Source organism: Anabrus simplex, chromosome 6 (genome assembly GCF_040414725.1).
Source record: "Anabrus simplex isolate iqAnaSimp1 chromosome 6, ASM4041472v1, whole genome shotgun sequence".
Classification (NCBI taxonomy): Eukaryota; Metazoa; Arthropoda; class Insecta; order Orthoptera; family Tettigoniidae; genus Anabrus; species Anabrus simplex.
The window spans coordinates 97145020-97168004 of NC_090270.1; the positions used below are offsets into that span (position 1 = coordinate 97145020).

At 39.7% G+C, this 22985-nt stretch overlaps 1 protein-coding gene across 1 annotated transcript in view; it reads left to right on the plus strand.

The window, feature by feature from the left end:
* Positions 1-268: 268 nt before the first annotated feature.
* Positions 269-22985, plus strand: part of LOC136875471 (large ribosomal subunit protein mL62) — a 40035-nt gene continuing 17318 nt past the window's right edge. The window contains exons 1-3 of the mRNA XM_067149014.2: positions 269-548; positions 625-670; positions 11661-11803. Coding sequence (XP_067005115.2) covers positions 399-548; positions 625-670; positions 11661-11803 — 339 coding nt within the window. The 5' untranslated portion in view covers positions 269-398. The remainder of the gene's footprint in view (positions 549-624; positions 671-11660; positions 11804-22985) is intronic.

A 22985-nucleotide genomic window follows, 5' to 3' on the forward strand; every position in this document is an offset into this window, starting at 1 on the left:
TACACGTTCTCTTATGACAGAATCAGTAACTCCAATTTACTCCGCTAGATAGGGTTTGTAATCGCTGTTCCTGGATTTCTCGCAGACTATCGCGTATTGTCTCTACTGTATTTGATATTATTAGACCAATGTGCATCAATTACTTCATAACAACATGTATTATACTTATCACTTATTATTTCCCCAAAAACATAAAGTAGGGAATTTAATATGGTTGTAAGTGAAAGTTGCAATTTATGTTCAAACTTTCACAATTGGCAACCTTGCTTACTTCGCTTGGACCCTTGCAGGAAACCATAACCCCAACCATATTGACATGAAAACATGAAGAATACAGTATTTTGTAAATAGTGCGGTTGTTCCATAACTTCAGCACATTCTCTCTGAACATTAGGACCATGAACACTTTACGACATGTATATTTTCGTGCAGTCTCCACAAGCAGGATCGTTAGTTTATGTAATACCAGACACTCCTCATACAACAGTTCTCTTAGTTTAAAGAATTTATACCCTAGTAGCAGTTTATTAATCACGACGCCTTCAAAGGTTAGTATAATTCCCATGAGGGTAGTTGAGGAATATTAATGACAAGTGTTAGCTGACTTTCTCTTCTTTCTTCTAGGTTCCAGAATCTTCAGGTGGAAACTATTCAGGATACATACCTATAGGTAAAATACTTGAATTTTACAAATAAACAAGATGAAGTAGGCTAACACAGTATAATACGCGAACCGATTCAGCACTAGGGAGCTCAGGTATCAAGAAAAGGTTCGCGCACTATAAGGTTACGGGTGCACACCATGACAATTTGAAACTACGTGATTTTCTTACTTTCAGCTCAGGTGGCAGCCTTGTGGCATACACATCTCCGTCAGAGACATTATAAATCTTAGTCTTCATAACAGCCTACCCAAGTTGACCATTAGCAGTATAGAAAATCATGGGAATTATGACATTTACAGTGTCTCTGTTTGTATTCTTCTATTTAAGCAAGAATACTTCTAGGGGTTAGCGGTTGCAGTGCAGGTTTCAGCCTACAAGTGGCCGCGGCTGGTCTGGTCGACAGCTCTGCACTCCGACCGACCAAGTGAGCAGAGGAGTTGTGACCATAGCTTTACGCCTTTGCATTCGGTAGACAGACAGGAGCTAGTCCCCATAAGCGGCTGTCAGCTGACAAACCTGTTATGCTGGCATAGCTATGCGCACCTTGGGTGGCGGATAGGGGCGTCCTAACCAGCTTGCCGGCAGACTTGAGCGAAATAAAATAGTTCTTGTGGACCAAACACACATCCCCCTGTGGGTGGGGGATGCAGACGAAGAATACACCCACGATATCCCCTGTCTGTCATAAGAGGCGACCAAGGTATGATCAAATTAGAACCATGAGACTGCTTGTAATTAGTACCAACGCACAGGTAACAACATGGATCGCCTTTACTTGCGAGTAGTACCACTATGTTATGTACAAAATTGGTTTGTGATTGGTAGCAACAGAGTGTGAATCAGGATGGGGTTTACAGTACCCATGATTAGTACCACTACATGAGGAACAGCATGGGCTTACGTTGCCTGTAAATAGCACCATTATGTGAGAAATACCACGGTTCTGGGCTGGGCATTGCCTGTGATTAGTACCCACTGTGAGGAACACCACGGGATAGTATGAGTCCCTGCGTTTAGTGCACCTATGTGAGGAACACCATAGGTTTGCGTTGCCTGTAATTGGTGCCGCAAGGTGAGAAACACCATAGGTTTGCATTACATGTGCGGGTTACATTACCTGTGAGTAGTACCATAATGTTTGGAATACCGCAAGTCTGCGCTACTTTTGATTAGTACCGCAACATAACAAATACCATAGTTCTACTGTACTAGTGTTTTGCACCAGTATGAGGGGCCGATGACCTGGATTTTGGACCTTTTTAGACAACAAGCATCATCGATTCAGGTTTGTGCTTTAGAAGCAGTCCGTTGGTTTGTAATACTATTGTTTCACAATAATTTCTGGGAATGTGGTGATCGGGACCACTGATTGATTTAAATTCATATTCATTCATCCATACGTCATCACGTTTTGAATTCTGTTCAGATGATTTTGGACCTTTAAATTGTCATTACATTTCGACATTTCGTACCATTAGGGGCCGATGATCTAGATGTTAGGCCCCTTTGAACAACAAACATCATCATCAACATCGGAACATTTTCACCGTGTGACGTCTCCCTGGTCTGAGGGATGGCGTTACCATCTAGAAGGCCCACTCTCCCCTAGGGACGGAATGAAAATGTTTTAGTTGTAGTAGTAGTAGCAGTAGTAGTAGTAGTAGTAGTAGTAGTAGTAGTAGTAGTAGTGTGGGTTGATGGGTCCCAAACAAGTGTAAAGGAAGGATTTATCCTCTGTGTTACTTCAGGTATCGTTTTACGTCACGCTCTTATCATACATGAAATTTTGTGATTTTTGGGCAGGGGGTCTAAATGTTCACGTAGCGTTTGAAATGCAGTGATAGGATATTTTTCGCCTTGAAAATTTTGTGCTTATCTTCTTGGAATTCAAACCACAGCTGCCTTTACTATAGCTCATTCCACGTTAAGAAAACAGTATTGCTCTTATGGTCTTACAAGGAGTGAACACACTCCCTCAGAGACACCCATAATTCCTCGTGATTAAGGGACATTTTCCTGTAATTTGTAATGTATTATGAAAGACAGATAAAAAGGATGAGGCATTTTTGCCCTGAGTTATTAAAATAACTCCATAACATTTCCTTTTTCATAAATATATTTCTTAGGGAGGAAGCACAATGGCAGGAACAGCCACCGCTTCGTTGCCTCCTTCTGTGTTGCCCTGGTACAAGCATCGTGTAGTCCCTCACTCTGTGAACCGCCGGCAGTTCACTTCTGTAGTGAAGTTATCTACAGTATTTGTTTGTTGCGTGTGTGTTTTTTCAGGCTTTAAATCGGCGCGTAGTTGTTTTGTGTTGAGTGAGAGTTGGCTGTATATTGCGTAGTATTTGTGTGTGTTCTATTATTTTCGTACTGTACAGAAGTTGTTACTGAAGAGTTTGGTGTTGTGGTGTGCAGCGATACATCATGGCATAACTTGTGCTTGGTTTTTTTATTTAGCTGTTCTTTCTTAAGCGCATTTTAATTTTACCAGTCTTCTTTTACGAGCGCATTTAATTTTTACTATTGTTTTTTTGTGAGCGATACGACAGCACAGTAGTACCATGCGTTGCCTGGGAAAATTTATTAAATGCAATTAAATGTATCCCTCACCCCTCGATTCCATAAAAAATATTATTTTTCTTATTTCTCCCCAATTTGCATTACAATTCAATGCTGAGGTTTTTTTATGTGTCGTATTTTACCTCTGATTCTGTACAAACCAAAAATAGCCCCTGTAAACACCTCGTGCCGTTTAGTTCATAAAAGTAATTTTCAACTTAGTTTCTTCCACTTTTTATCTTGAACTCAAATATCGAATTTCGCAAATTTATGTGCCGCCGTTTTCCTTTGATTGTGTTGAGCGGAGCCATTCGATATGACAACCCTGTTGTCATAAGAGCAATACTTTTTTCTTAATGTGGAATGAACTATAGGTAGTTACATGTCACTGAACTCGTTCACCTTCGTATACTTGTCTTTAGAAATGGAGAATGTGCCATGCAATTTTTAGTGTAGGGAAGATTTTCCCACGGTAAGTCTTGGGACTAGTTTCTGCCACTTAGTGACCATCTTCAGCCAAATGAAAATTAAACAATTTATGTGATAACTAAAGCATATGTATATCAGACAAAGACTATGTTATAGGAATAATTATAACATTAATATATATATATATATATATATATATGTTAATAAATATACAGGAAAGAAATTAAAAAGGAGTAAAAATTATTTGAGACTCACCTCTAATATCTGATGTAGAACAAGCACTGACTTGCTGGTGGAAGCAGGCAGGCCATGTAAACAGAGGAGTGGACAGGGATATTTTTTCATTCCTAATTCTGGCTATCGTTTCCAGATTTACTCCTTTGCCTGAGGTCCTAAGTCAAAGACATCATATTGTGACAAGAAGATCATAACCTTTGACTTACTTGACTTAATTCCTGTTGTTCCTTGTGGAACATAGGGCATCAACAAAGCATCTCCATCTGATCCTGTTGCCAGCCAACCTCTTCACCTCTCTACAGATCTTCGCCACATTTGTTTGGGCCTTCCTCTCCTTTTACCCTGCAGGTTCCAATCCAGTGCCTCTCTCTCAATGACTTCATTCCCTTTCCTCAACGTATGCCCTATCCATTTCCGCCGCTTAATCTGTATGGCCATCTCGGTTCCACCCATCCTTCTCCATAGTTCATGATTGGAGATTACTTCCGGCCAGTAGATGTTTAGAATCTTCCTTAAACTGCGGTTCACAAAGGTCTGCAACTTGGAGGTAATCACTTTAGTCACTTTCCAGGTCTCGGACCCATATAGTAGAACAGCCTTTACATTACTTTGGAAAATGCGAAGTTTGGTCCTGATAGATATTTTGTTATTCTTCCATACCGGATAGAGCCGAACAAAGGCACCATTTGCTTTTTGTATACGTTGAGAAACATCCTGTACTGCTCCTCCATCTTTGGTAACTACACTGCCCAAGTAGGTGAAACTATCCACATCCTCTGTAGGTTCATCACGGAAGACAAATGGGTCTAGTTTGTTGGTGTTCATCCTTAGGGCCTTGGTCTTCTTTGAGTTGATCGTTAGTCCAACCTTTTTTCCTTCTTTTACCAAATCTTCAATCTTTGATTGCATTTCACCATGTGCCTCAGACAGGAGACACGCATCGTCAGCGAAGTCTAGGTCTTCTAACCTATTAGCCAATCCCCACTGGATACCACGTTTCACATTTCGCATTACATTCCGCATTACCGCATCAATCACCACCAGGAACATGGTTAGCGAGAGGATACAACCTTGACGTACTCCTGAACTACAGATATAGGCTCAGATACACGGCCCTCGTGTATGACTCTGCATGTATAATCACGGTATGTTTTCTGAATGAGGTTGGTAATTTGTGATGGCACTCCATACCACTTCACTTCCTTCCACATAGCTTCTCTGTTGATCGAATCAAAAGCTTTTTCGAAATCGATGAACACTGCATAGAGGCGAGATGACCACTCAGCACACTGCTCCAGTATTATCCTCAAGGTGTTTATTTGGTCTACACATGAGCGATTCGATTGAAAGCCTGCCTGTTCCCGTTGGAGCCTCAAGTTGATATACTCCTTCTGTTCAACAGAACCCTGGTGAAGGCTTTGCTAGGGATTGAAAGAAGCGTAATGCCCCTCCAGTTCTTACAGTTTGACGTATCGCCCTTCTTTGGCAACTTCACCAGCAACCCACATTTCCAATCTGTCGGCATTTCTCCATTAACTCATATCTTCTCAAATAGCGGCTGCAACATATTGGCAGTGGTATCCATATCGACCTTCATGACGTCTGCTGGAATATTGTTAACACCTGTTGCCTTACCAATATGCAACTCTCGCAATGCCTTCTTGATTTCCTCCACTGTTGGAATGCAGACTTTAATCCTCGGGTCAGGCTGGGTTTCTTCTTCGCTTTCTCCTGCATTTACATGCTCCTCCAAGGAGTGGTTTAACACTGCAGAGAAATGTTCCTGCCATTGCTTCAGTTGATCCTCGGAGTTTGTTAGGAGGACACCATCTTTGTTTCTGACTGGGCGGTTTTTCTGCATCTGCTTCCTTGCCAGAACTCTGGTGATGGTATAGAGTTCTCTAAGATTTCCCTTTCTGGCTGCCTCCTCTGCTTGTTGAGATAGGTCATCTATCCATTTCCTTTGATCTCTCCTCACACTTCTCTTTACTTCCTTGTCCTTTGCAGCATATTTGGATTGCAATTCTGCCTTCCTTGCTCATGTCTTACATGCATTCATTACTTCCTTTATCTCTTTCCTTTGTCTGATAATTTCCCATGTCTGGTCAGTCATACAGTCTTTTTTCCTCCTGTCCTTAAAACCCAGGATATTTTCACTTACTTCAGTAAATACAGATCTAGTCTTCACCCATTTTTCCTCAATAGTTTCATCCTCCACCTCAGTGAGTGCTTGGAATTGATATCCTGAAGGCTTCTTTCACATTTCTGTCATCCCTTAGCTTTCCAACATCATATCGCTTCCTTATCTACTCTATCCTTTTCTTTTGTGCCTGGATCTTCATTCTAAAGGTAGCCACAACAAGATGGTGATCACTACCAATGTCTGCACCTCTCTTGTTCCTCACATCCAACAATGAACTCCTCCACCTTCATCCAATAGCCACATGATGTATCTGGTTTTCTGTCCTATGATCCGGTGATACCCATGTCACCTTATGGCAGTCTTTATGTGGAAGTCCACAAACAGCTGTCCATTCTCATTTCGTTCCCCTAAACCATGCCTTCCCATAATATGTTCAAGTCCTTCGTTGTCCTGTCCCACTTTTGCATTCAAATCTCCTCGAACTAGGATGATATCCTTCCTTTTCTGTTTCTTAACCGTTCTATTAAGATGTCCATAGAACGCCTGTTTGTCTTCCTCCTGCGCCGACTCCGTAGGTGCATAGCATACTATCAACACAATGTTTCTAATATTGGTCTTAAAACGTGTCACTATTATCCTTTCCGTCACTGGGTACCATTCCATAAGGCTCCTCTTGGCCTCCTTATACATTAATGTACCCACACCTCCATAACTCGCTCCATCGCCCTCGGGTCTTCCAGAGTATACAAATGTAGCTCCCTCATGGGTTGCCAATTCCCCAAATTCACTCCATCTTGCCTCACTCAAACCTAGGATGTTCAGGCCATAGCTCCTCATACATGCCACTGCCTGTCGTAGCCTTCCACTTTCCCGCAGAGTCCTCACATTCCATAGCCCAGTTTTCGTTAGCCTTTTCAAGCCAAAGGTCGTCATCTTTGGATCAGTTCGGTTTCTCATTGTTGATGTTTCTGTAATAAGGTAATTTAAGGTTGTGCGAGTTATTGGCCCACAGCACCCGAGCTTGGTGGTGGGGCTGCCACCTATGCCTCCAAGCCTGCTGTTTTCTGTTGGGGTAGTCTCCCTTAGCCTTTGAAGATCCCTCTTCACCACAAGGCAGTGGTTTTCCTCTTTATTTTACCCCAAGAGGAAGGGTTGCCTCCTCCGCCAACTTTGCCATACCAAAGGTCTCCTTCTCCGCCTCAGTTGCCGTTAAGGACTTCACCAGAGCCCCGTTAGCCGTTACTTTTCAGGGTTCATGTAAGGCCTTCACAGCTACCGTAGCGGTCCTGGGGCACACAAGGTCCCTGCTGTACTTCACCCTTGCAGGCTATCCCCTACTTCGTACTGTTGCCCGTCCCTCACGACGTGGACGAGGGGTTGGACTTATGGGGGACATCATAACCTTAATTTTTGTTATATATATTTTAATGTTATAATTATTCCTACAATGTTGTCCTTGTTTGGTATACATATGTTTTAGTGATCACATAACTTGTTTAATTTTTATTTGGTTGAAGATGACCACTAAGTGGCTGTAACTAGTCCCAAGACTTACATAATATCATTTACTTGATAAATTGTATTAAAATTGTATTATAATTGCACTTCAATAAGGAACAAAAATGAAAAATTTATAGCTCATAATAATCCCCGTGGAATTTTGCTGTCCATGATTTCGATACCCAGGTGGCATTCTGTCAGTGCATCCTACAGCATGTGGACACCAATCCTTCTTTTCTAGCGACTCTTTTTATTTACAGACGAAGCACGATTCCACAACAATGGAATCGTTAATTGTCATAATATGCATTACTGGAGTGTGGATATTCCCCATTGGGTGTGACAGATAGCTTTTGAGGTACAGTGGGGCGTGAATGTATGGTGTGGAATCATGGGTGATCACCTCATTGGTCCCCGTTTCTTTGGGGGCCATCTGCCCTGCCAATGCTATCTGCGGTTTCTCCAAGATGAATTAGCACCGTTTTTGGAACATGTGCCACTCCTTGACTGCTGCAGGATGTGGTTTCAACATTACGGAGCTCCACCGCACGCTGCGGTGGTCGTCCAGAACCATCTCAATGCGACGTATCCTGATATATGGATAGGAAGGGGAGGACCTGTCTCCTGACTCGCCAGATCGCCCGATCTTACACCTCTGGATTTTTTTTCTATGGGGCCATGTAAAACAACTGGTGTATGCACAGGAGCTGGCCAGTCTTGTCACCTTAGATGGCTCATCACCGAGGCATGCCGATCCGTTTCACTAGAGATGTTGCAACGGGCCAGACGGTCCTTACAACATTGCACGCAACTCTGTAACGGCCAAGGAGGTCGTCAGTTCAAGCAGGTGCTGCGTTAAATGACGTGGATAACTGAAATCCTGTCACATGTTTCCCAGCCTCTATCATCCCAGCTCCATACTAACGGCCCTTTTCAGGGCTAAATAAACAAATCAGTGTGTGAAAAATACTGGTATCAAGTATACAACCTTGCCACATCCCAGGCAACTGACTTTAAAAAAATATTGTGTGTGTTTTTTTACATTTAAATTTTGAATGCACATGTAGTACTGTCTTCAGTTAAACATATGGTACCGGGCGAGTTGGCCGTGCGCGTAGAGGCGCGCGGCTGTGAGCTTGCATCTGGGAGATAGTAGGTTCGAATCCCACTATTGTCAGCCCTGAAGATGGTTTTCCGTGGTTTCCCATTTTCACACCAGGCAAATGCTGGGGCTGTACCTTAATTAAGGCCATGGCCGCTTCCTTCCAACTCCTAGGCCTTTCCTATCCCATCGTCGCCATAAGACCTATCTGTGTCGGTGCGACGTAAAGCCCCTAGCAAAAAAAAAAAAAAACATATGGTTACATGAGATATTCAAAATGTTCACCGTTGGCTGCCAGACACATAGCAGAACAATGAGCGGTCGCTGCAACTACGTCCGTCAAGGTTTGAATGGGGATCTCTGCACATGCCGCTGTAATCTCCTGGCGAAGGGCCTCCAGCGTGCGTGGCTTACGTCGATAGACTTGATTTTTCACAGTTCCCCACAAGTAAAAGTCCATAGGGGGTAAGATCTGGCGACCGTGGGAGGGAACTCAATGGGCCCTCGTCGTCCAATCCAATGTCCCGGCAGATTGTCATCCAGGAAAGCTCGTACTGCTGCATGGTAGTGTGGTGGTGCCCCGTCCTGTTGGTAGAAGACTTCATCATCAGCTCCATAAAGCACACGTACAGCTGGTAAAATTAATGTGCGTAACATTTCCAAGTACACTGCTCCAGTGACGGTACCATCAAAGAAAAAGGGTCCTAGTAAGCCCCTCGACAATAGTCCACACCAGACATTAACCCCTGGTAGATTGACCACCTTGTCCACATGAACATGCGGATTTTCTGGAGCCCGGTAGACATACTTATGTTGATTCACTGTTCCATTAAGTTTAAACTGGGCTTCATCAGACCACACTAACTTTGTCAGAAATTGTTCATCTTGGGTTACCATTTGCTGATACCATTCGCAAAATTGCATTCGATGATCGGGATTGTCCTTATTAAGCGCATGCAGTAATCGTGGGATGTAAACCTTCCACTTAGCTGTTTTCAAAATTCATCGTACACTTGTACTGCTAATCCCCACTTCCCGTGCACATTGCGTAGCAGACATCTGTGGGGAATTAGCAAAACTTTCCAACACGTGAGCCGACGAAGCAGGACTGGTAGCTGTGCACGTTCTTCCCGATCTTCCTTTGTGAATACCACAAATCATTCCATGTGACTCAAACTTCCCAGTAATGTGTTTAATTGTTAAGCGTGTTGGGAGTTCTGTTTCAAACTCCCTCCTCCACTGATGTTGCACTTCAACAGCATTATCAAACCTGATAAACCACTTCAGAATGTACTTTTGTTGCTCGAACGTCAAGCGCACTTCAGCCTTGTTGTTTTCCCACTATCGTGATGCAAGTACCGACATCTGTTGAGCGAAAGACCATACTACAACATTTTAAAACAATGATAACAGTTGACAGTGTCCATATCCCGATATTGTCTAACAAAGAATGTATACATTTTTCTGGCGGACTCTGTACTGTATGGGACTTAACCTTCTAACCCTTGAGCACCGTCAACTATCGCACATCCTACTGCGCCCTGACCATGTGAGCTACTGCGACACTTGACCTACAGCGTCCACTTCCCAGCCTACACAGTAGCGTGCTCCCGGTCTGTGCGTCCACCTCCTGTTTTAAAGTACGTGTTCTGCGTATCTGTACTCGTTTTACGGGTTCATTCGAGGTATCCATAATGAATTAATAGTGGCGCTTAAGATTCCTGTTGTCTTCTAGCCTCTAAACACACCTCTTGTTATATTACCCCGATTTAGGGCAAGGGACAGATGTCTTTCAGAATTGTAGTTAATCTGAAGGAATGCAAAAAACTGGATTGCCAGGGGCTGGTGGATCACCCGGTTTGTTGTAAACAGATAGAGAATTGCCACAATTGTTCAATACATTTTCTCTGCTATCAATATGAAGTTGCAGAATTCTTTGTCACAGTGATGACATTTTGCTTACTAGTATTATTTCTATTATTATTTCCCAAAACACAATACGTTTTAAGGAGCACTCAAAAGAGGTTTTTTTTTTTTGTTTTTTTTTGCATGTGAGCAAGATCACCTATTTAATACATGAAATTGTACATTGGATAATAATATGGACCATAAGTACACTAACACTATAGTACTGCATTTACGAAGTAAGTACATGATAATGGTTATACATGTCATTGTAGTGATGTCTATGTTCATTGTTTAGCAATAAAAAAAGTTAAATCTAATTTTCCTTCTAGTTCATCTTCTAATCTTTTTCTAGTGGTTTATAACTGCTATTTCAGTTTTCTAAGTTTAATGACATCTGCTGAATAAGATTCATACTAGTCTTTGCAGCATTTATAATTTCGTCGTTGCCGGGATGAAACCTCCTATGTGATAATATTTTTGGAGATATACTGACCCGCAGCACATACGTTATGAAGAGCGAGAATGCCTTGACCATATTCACACAATATTGCACCTTAAATGACAGAACCTTACCGGCCAGAGTTCTAAGCTAAAATATTTCACATAGGAGGTTTTGTCCCGGCAGCGATGATTTTCTTGATCAAATAAATCTGCAGCATCGTATATAGCACAATGGTTTTCAATCTCTTTAAAGACACTTTGTCTTTAAAGCATCTCTTGTATCAACTTTGGTATCTGAATATAGATGTATAAAATAATAAAAAATTTGTATGATCACAACTATGGTATTAGTAAAATGTTGACAGTCAGAAATATCCCTCTTTTACCACTGTTGAGACAGACATTTTAAAAAAATATAGCTTTTATCAGCATAGGATTCTAGTATTCTAGCCTGTGGGAGCATGAAACTTGTAGATTGTTTAAAAAGGAATAAACTTCCAGTTTTTGTATTTGTTGTTGAAGAGGATAATCATGATTCATATTTACAGTAAAAATACTTTTTTCAATTTGTGTCATTTTTTCTTAATATAGTTTAGTTATCATTTTTAACTGGAAGATGGCTGGAAGTTTGCTTGATTGAATATAGAATTAAATGATTTATTATGTTTTGCAGATCAGTTACAGATCACTTACAGTCGAAGTAGTGGCCCAGGAGGACAAAATGTGAATGTTGTTAATAGTAAGGTTGATCTCCGCTTCCATGTTGAGTCTGCCAGTTGGATTAGCAGTGATATCAAAGCAAAGTTATTGGAAAAGGTAAAAATTGCATCTAGATTAATATTTTACTTAATTCACTTGATATGGTGACAGAGTTTGTTTAGTGGTATTAAGGTTCACTATTTACTAGCATTTCCTAGAACTCCCTCTATAGATCAGTGGTAGAGTTTCGGCCGCTGGATCCTAAGATTGCCGGTTCAAATCTGGTAGAGGTAGTTGGATTTTTGAAGGGCGCAAAGAAGTGCATTCAACACTGTGTCGTACAATGTCAGCATTGGAAAGTGCGACCTGCCAGTTTCCCTTTTCTCCGCAAGTTTGCTCACACCTGTTGTCACACTTATTACTAATTAAAGACCTTTCTTTGTTTCCTACTTCAATTTCTCACAAAAAAATATGACTGGCAGAAAAAGAACAAGAGATGTGGAGTGAAATGTTGCAACTGTACAAGGATATGCCATGTCTTTGTAATACAATTCAAATTTTTACTCTCCATTACGTATTTAATTCAAACCACATGAACAGAAACGTGAAATCAACCCTGCTTATTCCGTATTAGTTGGGCTGAGTGGCTCAGACGGTTGAGGTGCTGGCCTTCTGATCCCAGCTTGGCAGGCTCGATCCTGGCTGAGTCCGGTGGGATTTGAATGTGCTCAGATATGTCAACGCCGTGTCGGTAGATTTATTGGCACGTAAAAGAAGTCCTGCGGAACAAAATTCTGGCATCTCAGCATCTCCAAAAACTGTAAGAAAGTAGTTAAGTGGGATGTAAAATTATTATTATTATTATTATTATTATTATTATTATTATTATTATTATTATTATTATTAATTCTGTACTAGATGCAATACCAGTTTGCATTGAGCCCGACTAACTTTGCATAGCTTTCACATCTTCATTGTATTGACTGCCATTGCTACCCTCCTTGCATGGATGGTGTGGAGGCTTCTACCGTTTTAACAATTGATAATATTAAGGGGCCTGAGCCAGGGTTTATGATGGTGCACTCAATCATAATAGCACATAACAGAGTCGATACAAATTTTTACATTTTAATAATTATAATTTCATAGTGTCCACTAACATTCAAAATGTATAGGCCAACACAGAAAAAAATAATTATGAGTTACACTTTCATTATACAACAGTGTAACATCAAGGGAATCCAATGTAATCGGCAAACAATATCATCACCGGATAAGTGCATTGAGAGTTTCCTCTTGAAAACCGATAATGTACGAGCCAGTCGTATCTCTTTTGGTAGGGCATTGAATACATTTTAAGAGTAATGCCATATGGATTTTCTGTCATATTTCGTTTAATGTATTGATTTCAATGTGGATTTTATCAATACCTCTGGTGTTATATGAATTAATGTCCGCATTAGTTATACATAGCGAATTGGAGTGAACTGTTCTCTCTTATCTTCCAAATCATGATCGATGATGCTTTTTGTTGTTTCTCAAGTGAAAGCATGTCTCAGTACTACAGTAGTACTGTTGGTATCAGTGTAGGAACTTAAAAGGGTTTTTTAAAGCTCTTTTGTGCAAAATTTTAACAGATTCAAATAGATCTCTAATACAGCATGCTCATATATGTATTGTGTTAGTAATATGGCTTTCGATAAGGTCATAATATATTGTTTTTAATAACTTATTTAATTTGTATTTTAGTCTTTTGTTAAGAACTCCAGTAGTACCCCCCGTCCCCGCCCCCATATTGCAGTTATTTGCTCATTCCATGAAAATGATTCATCAATCAATAATCTTAAAAGTTTGTTAGCGTGAACTGTCGGAGCCAAGTAGTCAAATAACTGCATGCACCCTAATTTATGGAATATCATGTAATTGGTCTGTCTTAAGTTAACTAATTTTCTCTGAGCCATGACTGTAACAAGGAAATATCAGACCGCATCATTGTTTCAAGGTTATCAAAATAAAATACATTGTTATTGTCAGCAAATAAAGACAGTCGCCTATGAAGTTTCAGTGACCCAATCTTTTATGAAAATAAGAAACAGAATAGGTCCCAGAACTGGGTCCTGAGGCACTCTTATTATAACAAGACACAAATTATTCTCTTTCATTAAGGTTATTGATGAACCAGTTCAATGCTAACCGATGAACTTAAGCTGCAATTAGCTTTTTAATTAATCAAGTATCCTCAACGTATCAAATGCCTTTTTTAAGTCAATGAACAGTCTTTAGGCTAATTTTCTTCATCTAATGATTCCTGAAGTTTAACAACAATGTCTTCAATTGCATTATTTGTGCTTGAATTGGGCAAAAATCCATATTGATATTAATGAAAATATCCATGTCTGAGCAAGAAGCTAAGTGGCCTAAATTCAGCAGATTGCCTTATTTATGGAGGTTTTTGTTATGACAATGGACATACATTGTAGAGTTGGACAGCATGGGGAAACAAATGTGTGATTATAATGTCCTCAGCAGTTTGAGAGGAAAAAAGAGTATGAAACTATATAGTAGATTGGTAGCTGCACCAGGGTTAGGTAGGTAAGTTAATTAAGAGCACCACAATTTAAGTTGAGGATATAAATGGAAATTGGCAAGTTATCCAACTAGAATGTAGTCAGTTCAGATAGAGGAACAAATGACAGTAACATAACTATAGTGTTTTACCATCTTCAGTTTCCACATGTCGTAGACAATATGGTGATTCTTGAATTTCTCCACTTATTTATGTGACTACTGTTGAGATATACAGTGATATATACATATTTTTTCAGGTAGCAGGTAGGGACCCTCTTCGGAGGCAGCCCTACCCAGGGAGTGGCGCCCCTGCCTATGTGAGTCCCAGAGCACACTGACCCGGTTTGTAACATCTGGTATGGGTCCCAGCTCAGGGTTACGAGTGAAGACCTCAACGGCATCTACGGCGGAGAAGGTGGACTTCGGTAGGGCGGAGATGGCGGAAGGGGCATACCCGTAGCGTCTGTACTCCAGAGGAGCGGCTACGAAAGGCGTCTGTCTCCATGTTAGGGGCGGCCTAATTTTGAACCTGGCAGTAGGTATAAAATGCCTTTGGGTGTGGCGAGCCCATCGTAACAATAGCCTATATGGACAAAGCAGATATGGTGCCTCGGAAAAGGTTAAGGCGTCCCCTGCTAAAAGCGACTCACAGCTCTTCAGGTGCTGGGGGAACTGTGAAAAATGGGCAACCAGCACCAAACTACATCAAAATTGCAACAGTTAATGTACTGACACTGACGGGAAAGACAGAAGAACTGGTTGACTTCATGATAGAAAAAGATATAGCCATACTTGGACTGTGCGAGACCAAGAAGAGGGGTACAGGGGAGATCCCTCTGAGAGAAGGATACAGGCTGTATTACAGCGGAGGACCTGAAGCAAAAAATGGAGTGGCCATCATACTTAGAAGAGAAATCCAAGAATATCTGGAATATACAAAGTACGTCAGTGATAGGATGATGATGATGATGAGACTCCAGTTTGAAAATGGCGTTAAAGATCTAGTTCAGTTGTATGCCTCACAAACTGGTTGCATTGAACATCAAGAGGACTTCTTAGAGGAAGTGGAGAGACAGATAGAAGATAAGGAAGTACTATTGATGGGAGATCTAAATGCACAAGTTGGAATGGAAAGACAAGGAAAGGAAGATGTTGTAGGGCCCTTTGGATATGGAAATGTAAATCCAGAAGGTGAGTTGTTGGTGGATTTTTGCATGAGGAATCAAATGATTGTTGGAAACACCTGGTTTAGGAAGAAGAACAGTCAGAAGATTACAAGGTATGGCTGGGGAGACAGACGAACAAGGACCATGATTGATTATATAATCATAGAGAAAGAACACCGGAAGAACCTTGTAGATGTAACAGCCATGCCTGAAGAAGCCTTTGGTGGAGATCATAGAGTTGTGATAGGAAAATTCAAAGTTGGAAAGATTGAAAAACCCTAATTAAGAAGAGAGAAAAGAATTAAAGTATGGAAGTTGAAGGAGAAAAGCATACAAGAAGAATTTCAAAGGGAAATAATACCCTTGGTACCCAGGACAGAGGTAGGGAATGTTGAAGAGGAATGGAAAAGATTTAAGGAAGCACTGGTTGGATGTGCAGAAAAGGTGTGTGGTAGAACATCAGGAAATGTGAAAGACAAAGAAACACACTGGTGGACTGATAGGGTAAAGATTAAAGTGAAGGAAAAGAAAATGGCATGGAAAGCATGGAAAACATCTAAGACTGAAGAAAGTAGAAGAAAATATGTGGAGGCAAAGAATTTGGCCAAGAAAGTAGTGGAGGAAGAAAAGAGGAAAAGCTGGGCCTTATTCACACAGACATTGAGAGATGATATGCAGGGCAGCAAGAAATTACTGTATGGTATCTTAAGAAACAAAAAGAGAGATCAAGTAAACACCAGATTTGTGAAGGATGAAGGTGGCATAATTTTAACAAAGCCAGAAGAAATAAGAAATAGATGGAGAGAGTATTTTCAGAAGCTGCTGAACATAAGAACGGATGACAGTCATTCAATGGATGACCAGGAAAGGCAATTAGTTGACGAAGAAATGGATAAAGAAATTACAATGAATGAAATTGAAATGGCAGTAAGAAAGATGAAGAATGGAAAAACTGCTGGAATAGATGAAATTTCAGTGGAGATCATAAAGGCAGCTGGAGCTGTAGGCCTGCAGTGGACATATCGGGTTCTCAGGAATGTCTCGGAGAATAAGGAGGTCCCTGAGGATTGGCAAAAAGGAATCATCATCCCAATTTTCAAGAAAGGTGATAAGAAAGATTTGAAGAACTACAGGGGAATTACTCTAATATCCCATGTTGCTAAGATAATGGAAAGGATACTGGAAAGTAGAATAAGGTTGAGGGTTGAGAAGCAGATACAGGAAAATCAGTTTGGTTTCAGAAGTGGAAGGTCAACAATAGAACCCATTTTCATTATGAGACAACTAATGGAAAAGCATTGGGAGTACGGGAATGATATGGTGATGACATTCATTGATATTGAAAAGGCATATGACAGTGTCCCTAGGACGAAAGTTTGGGACAGTCTGGTGCAAAAAGGAATTGGACAGGGATTAATAAAAATGATCGTGGCATTGTATAAGGAATGTTGTAGTTGCGTGCAAACACAAGTTGGCAGGACAAGTTGGTTCAAAATAACTAGTGGGCTGAGACAGGGAAGTGTTCTATCACCAATCCTCTTTACAATAGTAATGGATGACATCATGAGAACAGCAAAAGCAGCATATGGAGGAAGAGAAATGAACATGATGTTATTTGCAGATGATATTGTGATTTGGGGAGAAGACGACAGGAAGGTTCAAGAACAGTTGAATGTGGTGAATGGGAAGATTGAAGAATGTGGATTGAAAATAAGTGTAGAAAAGAGTAAAACTCTTGTTATGACTAGAGGGGAGAAAGAAGGGAAAGGTCAGATTAGACTTGCAGACAAGCCCCTGGAAGTAGTGGAAACGTTTAAATACCTGGGGAGTGAATTAATGGAGAATGCTCGACTGGATGCTGAGATTAGTAAAAGGATTCAAGCTGGAAGTTGTTTCTATCATAGTGTAAGAAATATGTTATGGGACAAAGATGTGCCAATGGAAGCAAAGGATACTATGTACAAGATGTATTACGTACCCATAACAACTTACGGAGCAGAAACTTGGACAATGAAAAAGAAGGATGAGAGTCGAATACAGGCAGCCGAAATGAAATTCTTGAGGAGTATGATACAGAAGAGTAGAAGAGACAAAATAAGGAATGAGAAAATCCGGGAAGAAATTGGAGTGGAAAAAATGAATGATAGAATAGAGAAGAGCCGACTAAGATGGTTTGGGCACATAAAGCGAATGAGCGACGAAAGAATGCCAAAAAAGGTGATGGAAATGCAAATCCAAGGAAGGAGAGGCCATGGACGACCACGATTGAGATGGAAGGATACCATCCAACGCAGCATTATAGAAAGAAACCTGGACTGGGACACAGTGTTGGAGGAGGAGTGGTGGAAAGACCGAAGAAAGTGGAGAGGAACCATATTTGCCCCTACCTGGCTACAGCTGGATAAAGGGAAATGATGATGATGATGATGATGATGATGATGATGATGATATACATATTTGTGAATTCATCCTAGTTTCAGACCTTTTGCATGTTGAATTATTTACAGAGTAGAACTTATCTCCAATTAACTCTGATTTTCTACTGTAATATGGTCATCATATTCGGAGTTAATTTCCACTGTCTGTAGTATAATGGCTAGTGCTACTAGCTGCCATCCTTGGAGACTCAGCTACAATCCCCAGTACTGCCAAAGATTTAAGAATGGCAGAAGTGCTGGTATGTGGTTAAAAAAGGTTTATGCTGCTCACCTCCATTGATTTGACTTTACTATGTCACATGATTAATATGACTGTAGTAGTTCAGCAACCTATGGCATGTAATTAGCTCAATATTTCCACAGTGAAGTCTGAACTTATCTATTTGAGAAAAGTGGAATTACTATTTCCCTGTCCGGCTCCATGGCTAAATGGTTAGTGTGCTGGCCTTTGGTCACAGGGGTCCCGGGTTCGATTCCCGGCAGGGTCGGGAATTTTAACCATCTTTGGTTAATTTCTCTGGCACGGGGACTGGGTGTATGTGTCGTCTTCATCAACATTTCATCCTCATCATGGCGTGCAGGTTGCGTAAGGGCGTCAAATCGAAAGACCTGCAACTTTACATGTAATAAATATCATTTTTGGTCCGTATTGATGATATTAGATTGAAATAATAACATTAAGTTATTTATTAGACCACCTAATCAATACAAAATCGTCTTGGATGATTTACATAAATTTGTTAGCTAATAGTGGGACATGTTTCGCCTTCCCTGAAGGCATCATCAGCCACAGTCTTAATCTTAAATTAAAAATAAGCGTCTAAATAACATGTAGTGATGAAATGAATTTTAAAATCTTGAAGAGATTTGAAGTAAAATAACATTAAAAATAACAATGATGGTTTGAAAATACAATGTGATGAGATACAATAGTGGAAGTATTAACAAAATTAACATTAGAAGGCTGCTAAAATAAGTACAATGGATAAAACAACAGATTGTTATATACCAAGTAGTAAGATTGCATAAAAGTAAAGTTGATAGTCATGGCGGTTATAATTAGACGATGGCGAAAAATCTTATATAATCAAAGTAAAGAGGAGAGAATAAAAGTCAAAGTTAGTCGAGAGATCCGAAGTTCATTATGATCTTGAAGATAAAAGACGAAAGTCAGATGCATATGGTGAAGTTGTAGAACACGTTGAGGATATGAAGTTGGTGAATAGAAGTTGAAGAACAGTTTCAAATAGGATCACTATGGACCATCTCAAAATTTGAAGTGATGTTCAAATGTTGTAAATTGTGAGTTTGTAGATATTCTAGTTGAAAAAGCATATACAAGTGGAATCTGTAAATGGAAGCAAGAAACGTAGAGTTAATTGTGTGAAAAGATATTTGAAAAATATTGAAGTAGAATCGTATGCACTTACCATTTGACGGTGACAAAGATAGCTTGTAATATTATGAGTTAAAAGTATTTGCAACAGTAGACTTCTTGCTACGTGTGTTATAACTGAAGTTTTGTGCTGGAGGGGGATCTGTTTGCGTTGACGTAACTAATGGAGGGGGGCTGCTATTGGTGGGAGGGAAGGAAGAGAGTGTATTACTGCGCGTGTTGTAACGGTGTAAGGCTATTGGAGGGAGCGATGTTCCGGTGGGTGTGACTATGGGTTTATTGGTTGTATTTGAATTAGAGGTACTAGCGGCGGGGGGGAAGGGAGGGGGGTATATTAGCTGTAGGGGAGGTGGGAACTCTAATTGATGTGAGGTTGAAGATTTTTAAGAATTTGTTGGTGAGGGAAGTTGATTCTCGTAATAAAATAAGAATCTGTTCATACAAGGGGCTTTTTTTATCAATAGTGTCATTTAGATTTTTATCTTTATTAAAATGTTGGTCGAGGAAAATAAATAAGTTTTCATATTCTGTCATGAGTTTGCTTTTATCGACTCTTTTTAGGATATGGAGGTCTTGTTCTATTGTGGTGAATTTATGCCCGGTGTCCCTCATATGGTTGGCCATTGCGGAGAATTTGTTGTGTCTTTGGGCATTGTAATGCTCGGCGTATCTGGTAGAGAAGCTGCGGCCAGTTTGGCCAACATAAGAAAAATTACATGTAGAGCATTTCAATCTGTATATTCCTGATCCAGAGTAACTATTGTCTGTGATGTTGATAGAGTTGTGATTGAAGAATAAATTACGATTACGATTAGTGGATTTAACACGAATATGATTGATAAAATCATCAATAAAACCAAACTGAAACTAGCTACCAATTTAACTCCATTAAAACCCGTCAAACCTAAATACGCTAAATTCACGTTCACTAACCATAGCATTTACCCGATAACCAATTCATTAATGAAGCACGAAATAAAAATAGCCTACACAACAAAAAACACTAATCGTAATTTATTCTTCAATCACAACTCTATCAACATCACAGACAATAGTTACTCTGGATCAGGAATATACAGATTGAAATGCTCTACATGTAATTTTTCTTATGTTGGCCAAACTGGCCGCAGCTTCTCTACCAGATACGCCGAGCATTACAATGCCCAAAGACACAACAAATTCTCCGCAATGGCCAACCATATGAGGGACACCGGGCATAAATTCACCACAATAGAACAAGACCTCCATATCCTAAAAAGAGTCGATAAAAGCAAACTCATGACAGAATATGAAAACTTATTTATTTTCCTCGACCAACATTTTAATAAAGATAAAAATCTAAATGACACTATTGATAAAAAAAGCCCCTTGTATGAACAGATTCTTATTTTATTACAAGAATCAACTTCCCTCACCAACAAATTCTTAAAAATCTTCAACCTCACATCAATTAGAGTTCCCACCTCCCCTACAGCTAATATACCCCCCTCCCTTCCCCCCGCCGCTAGTACCTCTAATTCAAATACAACCAATAAACCCATAGCCACACCCACCGGAACATCGCTCCCTCCAATAGCCTTACACCGTTACAACACGCGCAGTAATACACTCTCTTCCTTCCCTCCCACCAATAGCAGCCCCCCTCCATTAGTTACGTCAACGCAAACAGATCCCCCTCCAGCACAAAACTTCAGTTATAACACACGTAGCAAGAAGTCTACTGTTGCAAATACTTCTAACTCATAATATTACAAGCTATCTTTGTCACCGTCAAATGGTAAGTGCATACGATTCTACTTCAATATTTTTCAAATATCTTTTCACACAATTAACTCTACGTTTCTTGCTTCCATTTACAGATTCCACTTGTATATGCTTTTTCAACTAGAATATCTACAAACTCACAATTTACAACATTTGAACATCACTTCAAATTTTGAGATGGTCCATAGTGATCCTATTTAAAACTGTTCTTCAACTTCTATTCACCAACTTCATATCCTCAACGTGTTCTACAACTTCACCATATGCATCTGACTTTCGTCTTTTATCTTCAAGATCATGATGAACTTCGGATCTCTCGACTAACTTTGACTTTTATTCTCTCCTCTTTACTTTGATTATATAAGATTTTTCGCCATCGTCTAATTATAACCGCCATGACTATCAACTTTACTTTTATGCAATCTTACTACTTGGTATATAACAATCTGTTGTTTTATCCATTGTACTTATTTTAGCAGCCTTCTAATGTTAATTTTGTTAATACTTCCACTATTGTATCTCATCACATTGTATTTTCAAACCATCATTGTTATTTTTAATGTTATTTTACTTCAAATCTCTTCAAGATTTTAAAATTCATTTCATCACTACATGTTATTTAGACGCTTATTTTTAATTTAAGATTAAGACTGTGGCTGATGATGCCTTCAGGGAAGGCGAAACATGTCCCACTATTAGCTAACAAATTTATGTAAATCATCCAAGACGATTTTGTATTGATTAGGTGGTCTAATAAATAACTTAATGTTATTATTTCAAGACCTGCAACTGGCGAGCCGAACATGTCCTCGGACACTCCTGGCACTAAAAGCCATATGCCATTTCATTTACTATTTCCTTTTGATTACACCAATAAACGTGATTTTTGCGACTCAGTTCTCCCCAAGTACGAATTTTTCCTTTTGTCCTAAAATGAAGAAAAATAGGTGGTATAACAGTCCTGATTTGCTTTTGCGGTCAGGACATTGATTTTTCATGATTTTTTTTTTTCAGATTTTTTACCCAAAGTTTGTGCCGGATGACCAGTTAAAGTACTGTCCAGCCTAGGAGGCCCGAGGGAGTTCCACTACTGTAGAAAAGGCATGGTAGAACTGGCGTGAAGTTGAAAAAAAAAAAAAAAACCTTTTATAATTTTTTTGAAAGGAAGGACAACAATCAAAGAATATGAGGGGAGATAATATTTGGAGACTCCTTTGTGAAAGTTTACTGGAATACAAATGAAAGTCAAAGCCACATAAATCTCTATAATTTTTGAAGCCACAGCGACATTTAACTTCTTCCAAATGATTTTCCAATTTTATTTTCTTTCGCTTTTCTTTATTTTGCAATCCTAACTTATTTTTATATACACAAGTACTTTAAGTGCATATACGTCAAATTTTATTAAAATCTGTCCAATCTGTCTAATCTTTAAACATGTTAATGAGTTTTAAGAATAAACAAGAACTCTGTAGTTTAATGAAAAAGACTAGTCTGGTCCATTATCTGAAACTGCCAATACATTAGTAGTTGTTAATTACAACTTATTTTACCCATCCATTAACATTTTAAGGTAGTATATGTCTTTGTTTCACAGAAAATATACTAAAAATTCAAAAACTGTGTTTTGTAAAAAAAGTTATAAAAAATTATCTTTTGCTCTACCATGCCTTTTCTAGTGCAGGGTCTCTCCTGCGCCTCCTAGGCTGGAAAGAACTTCAATTGGTCATCCAGAGCAAACTTTGGGTTAAAAGTGGGGGGGTGAAAAAATAAATGCATGGACCACAAAAGCAAATCATGTCAACTAAACCATTGATTTTTCTTCATTTTAGGCCACAAAAGCAACAAACCAGTCTCATGTAGTGAGAACCGAGTCACAAAACGTAAAATTTTGTTGCCCAGAGTTGTTTAGGCCTAGTGATTTCAGACTTTTTAAGAATTCTTTCTCTTAACTCTTACAGTGATAT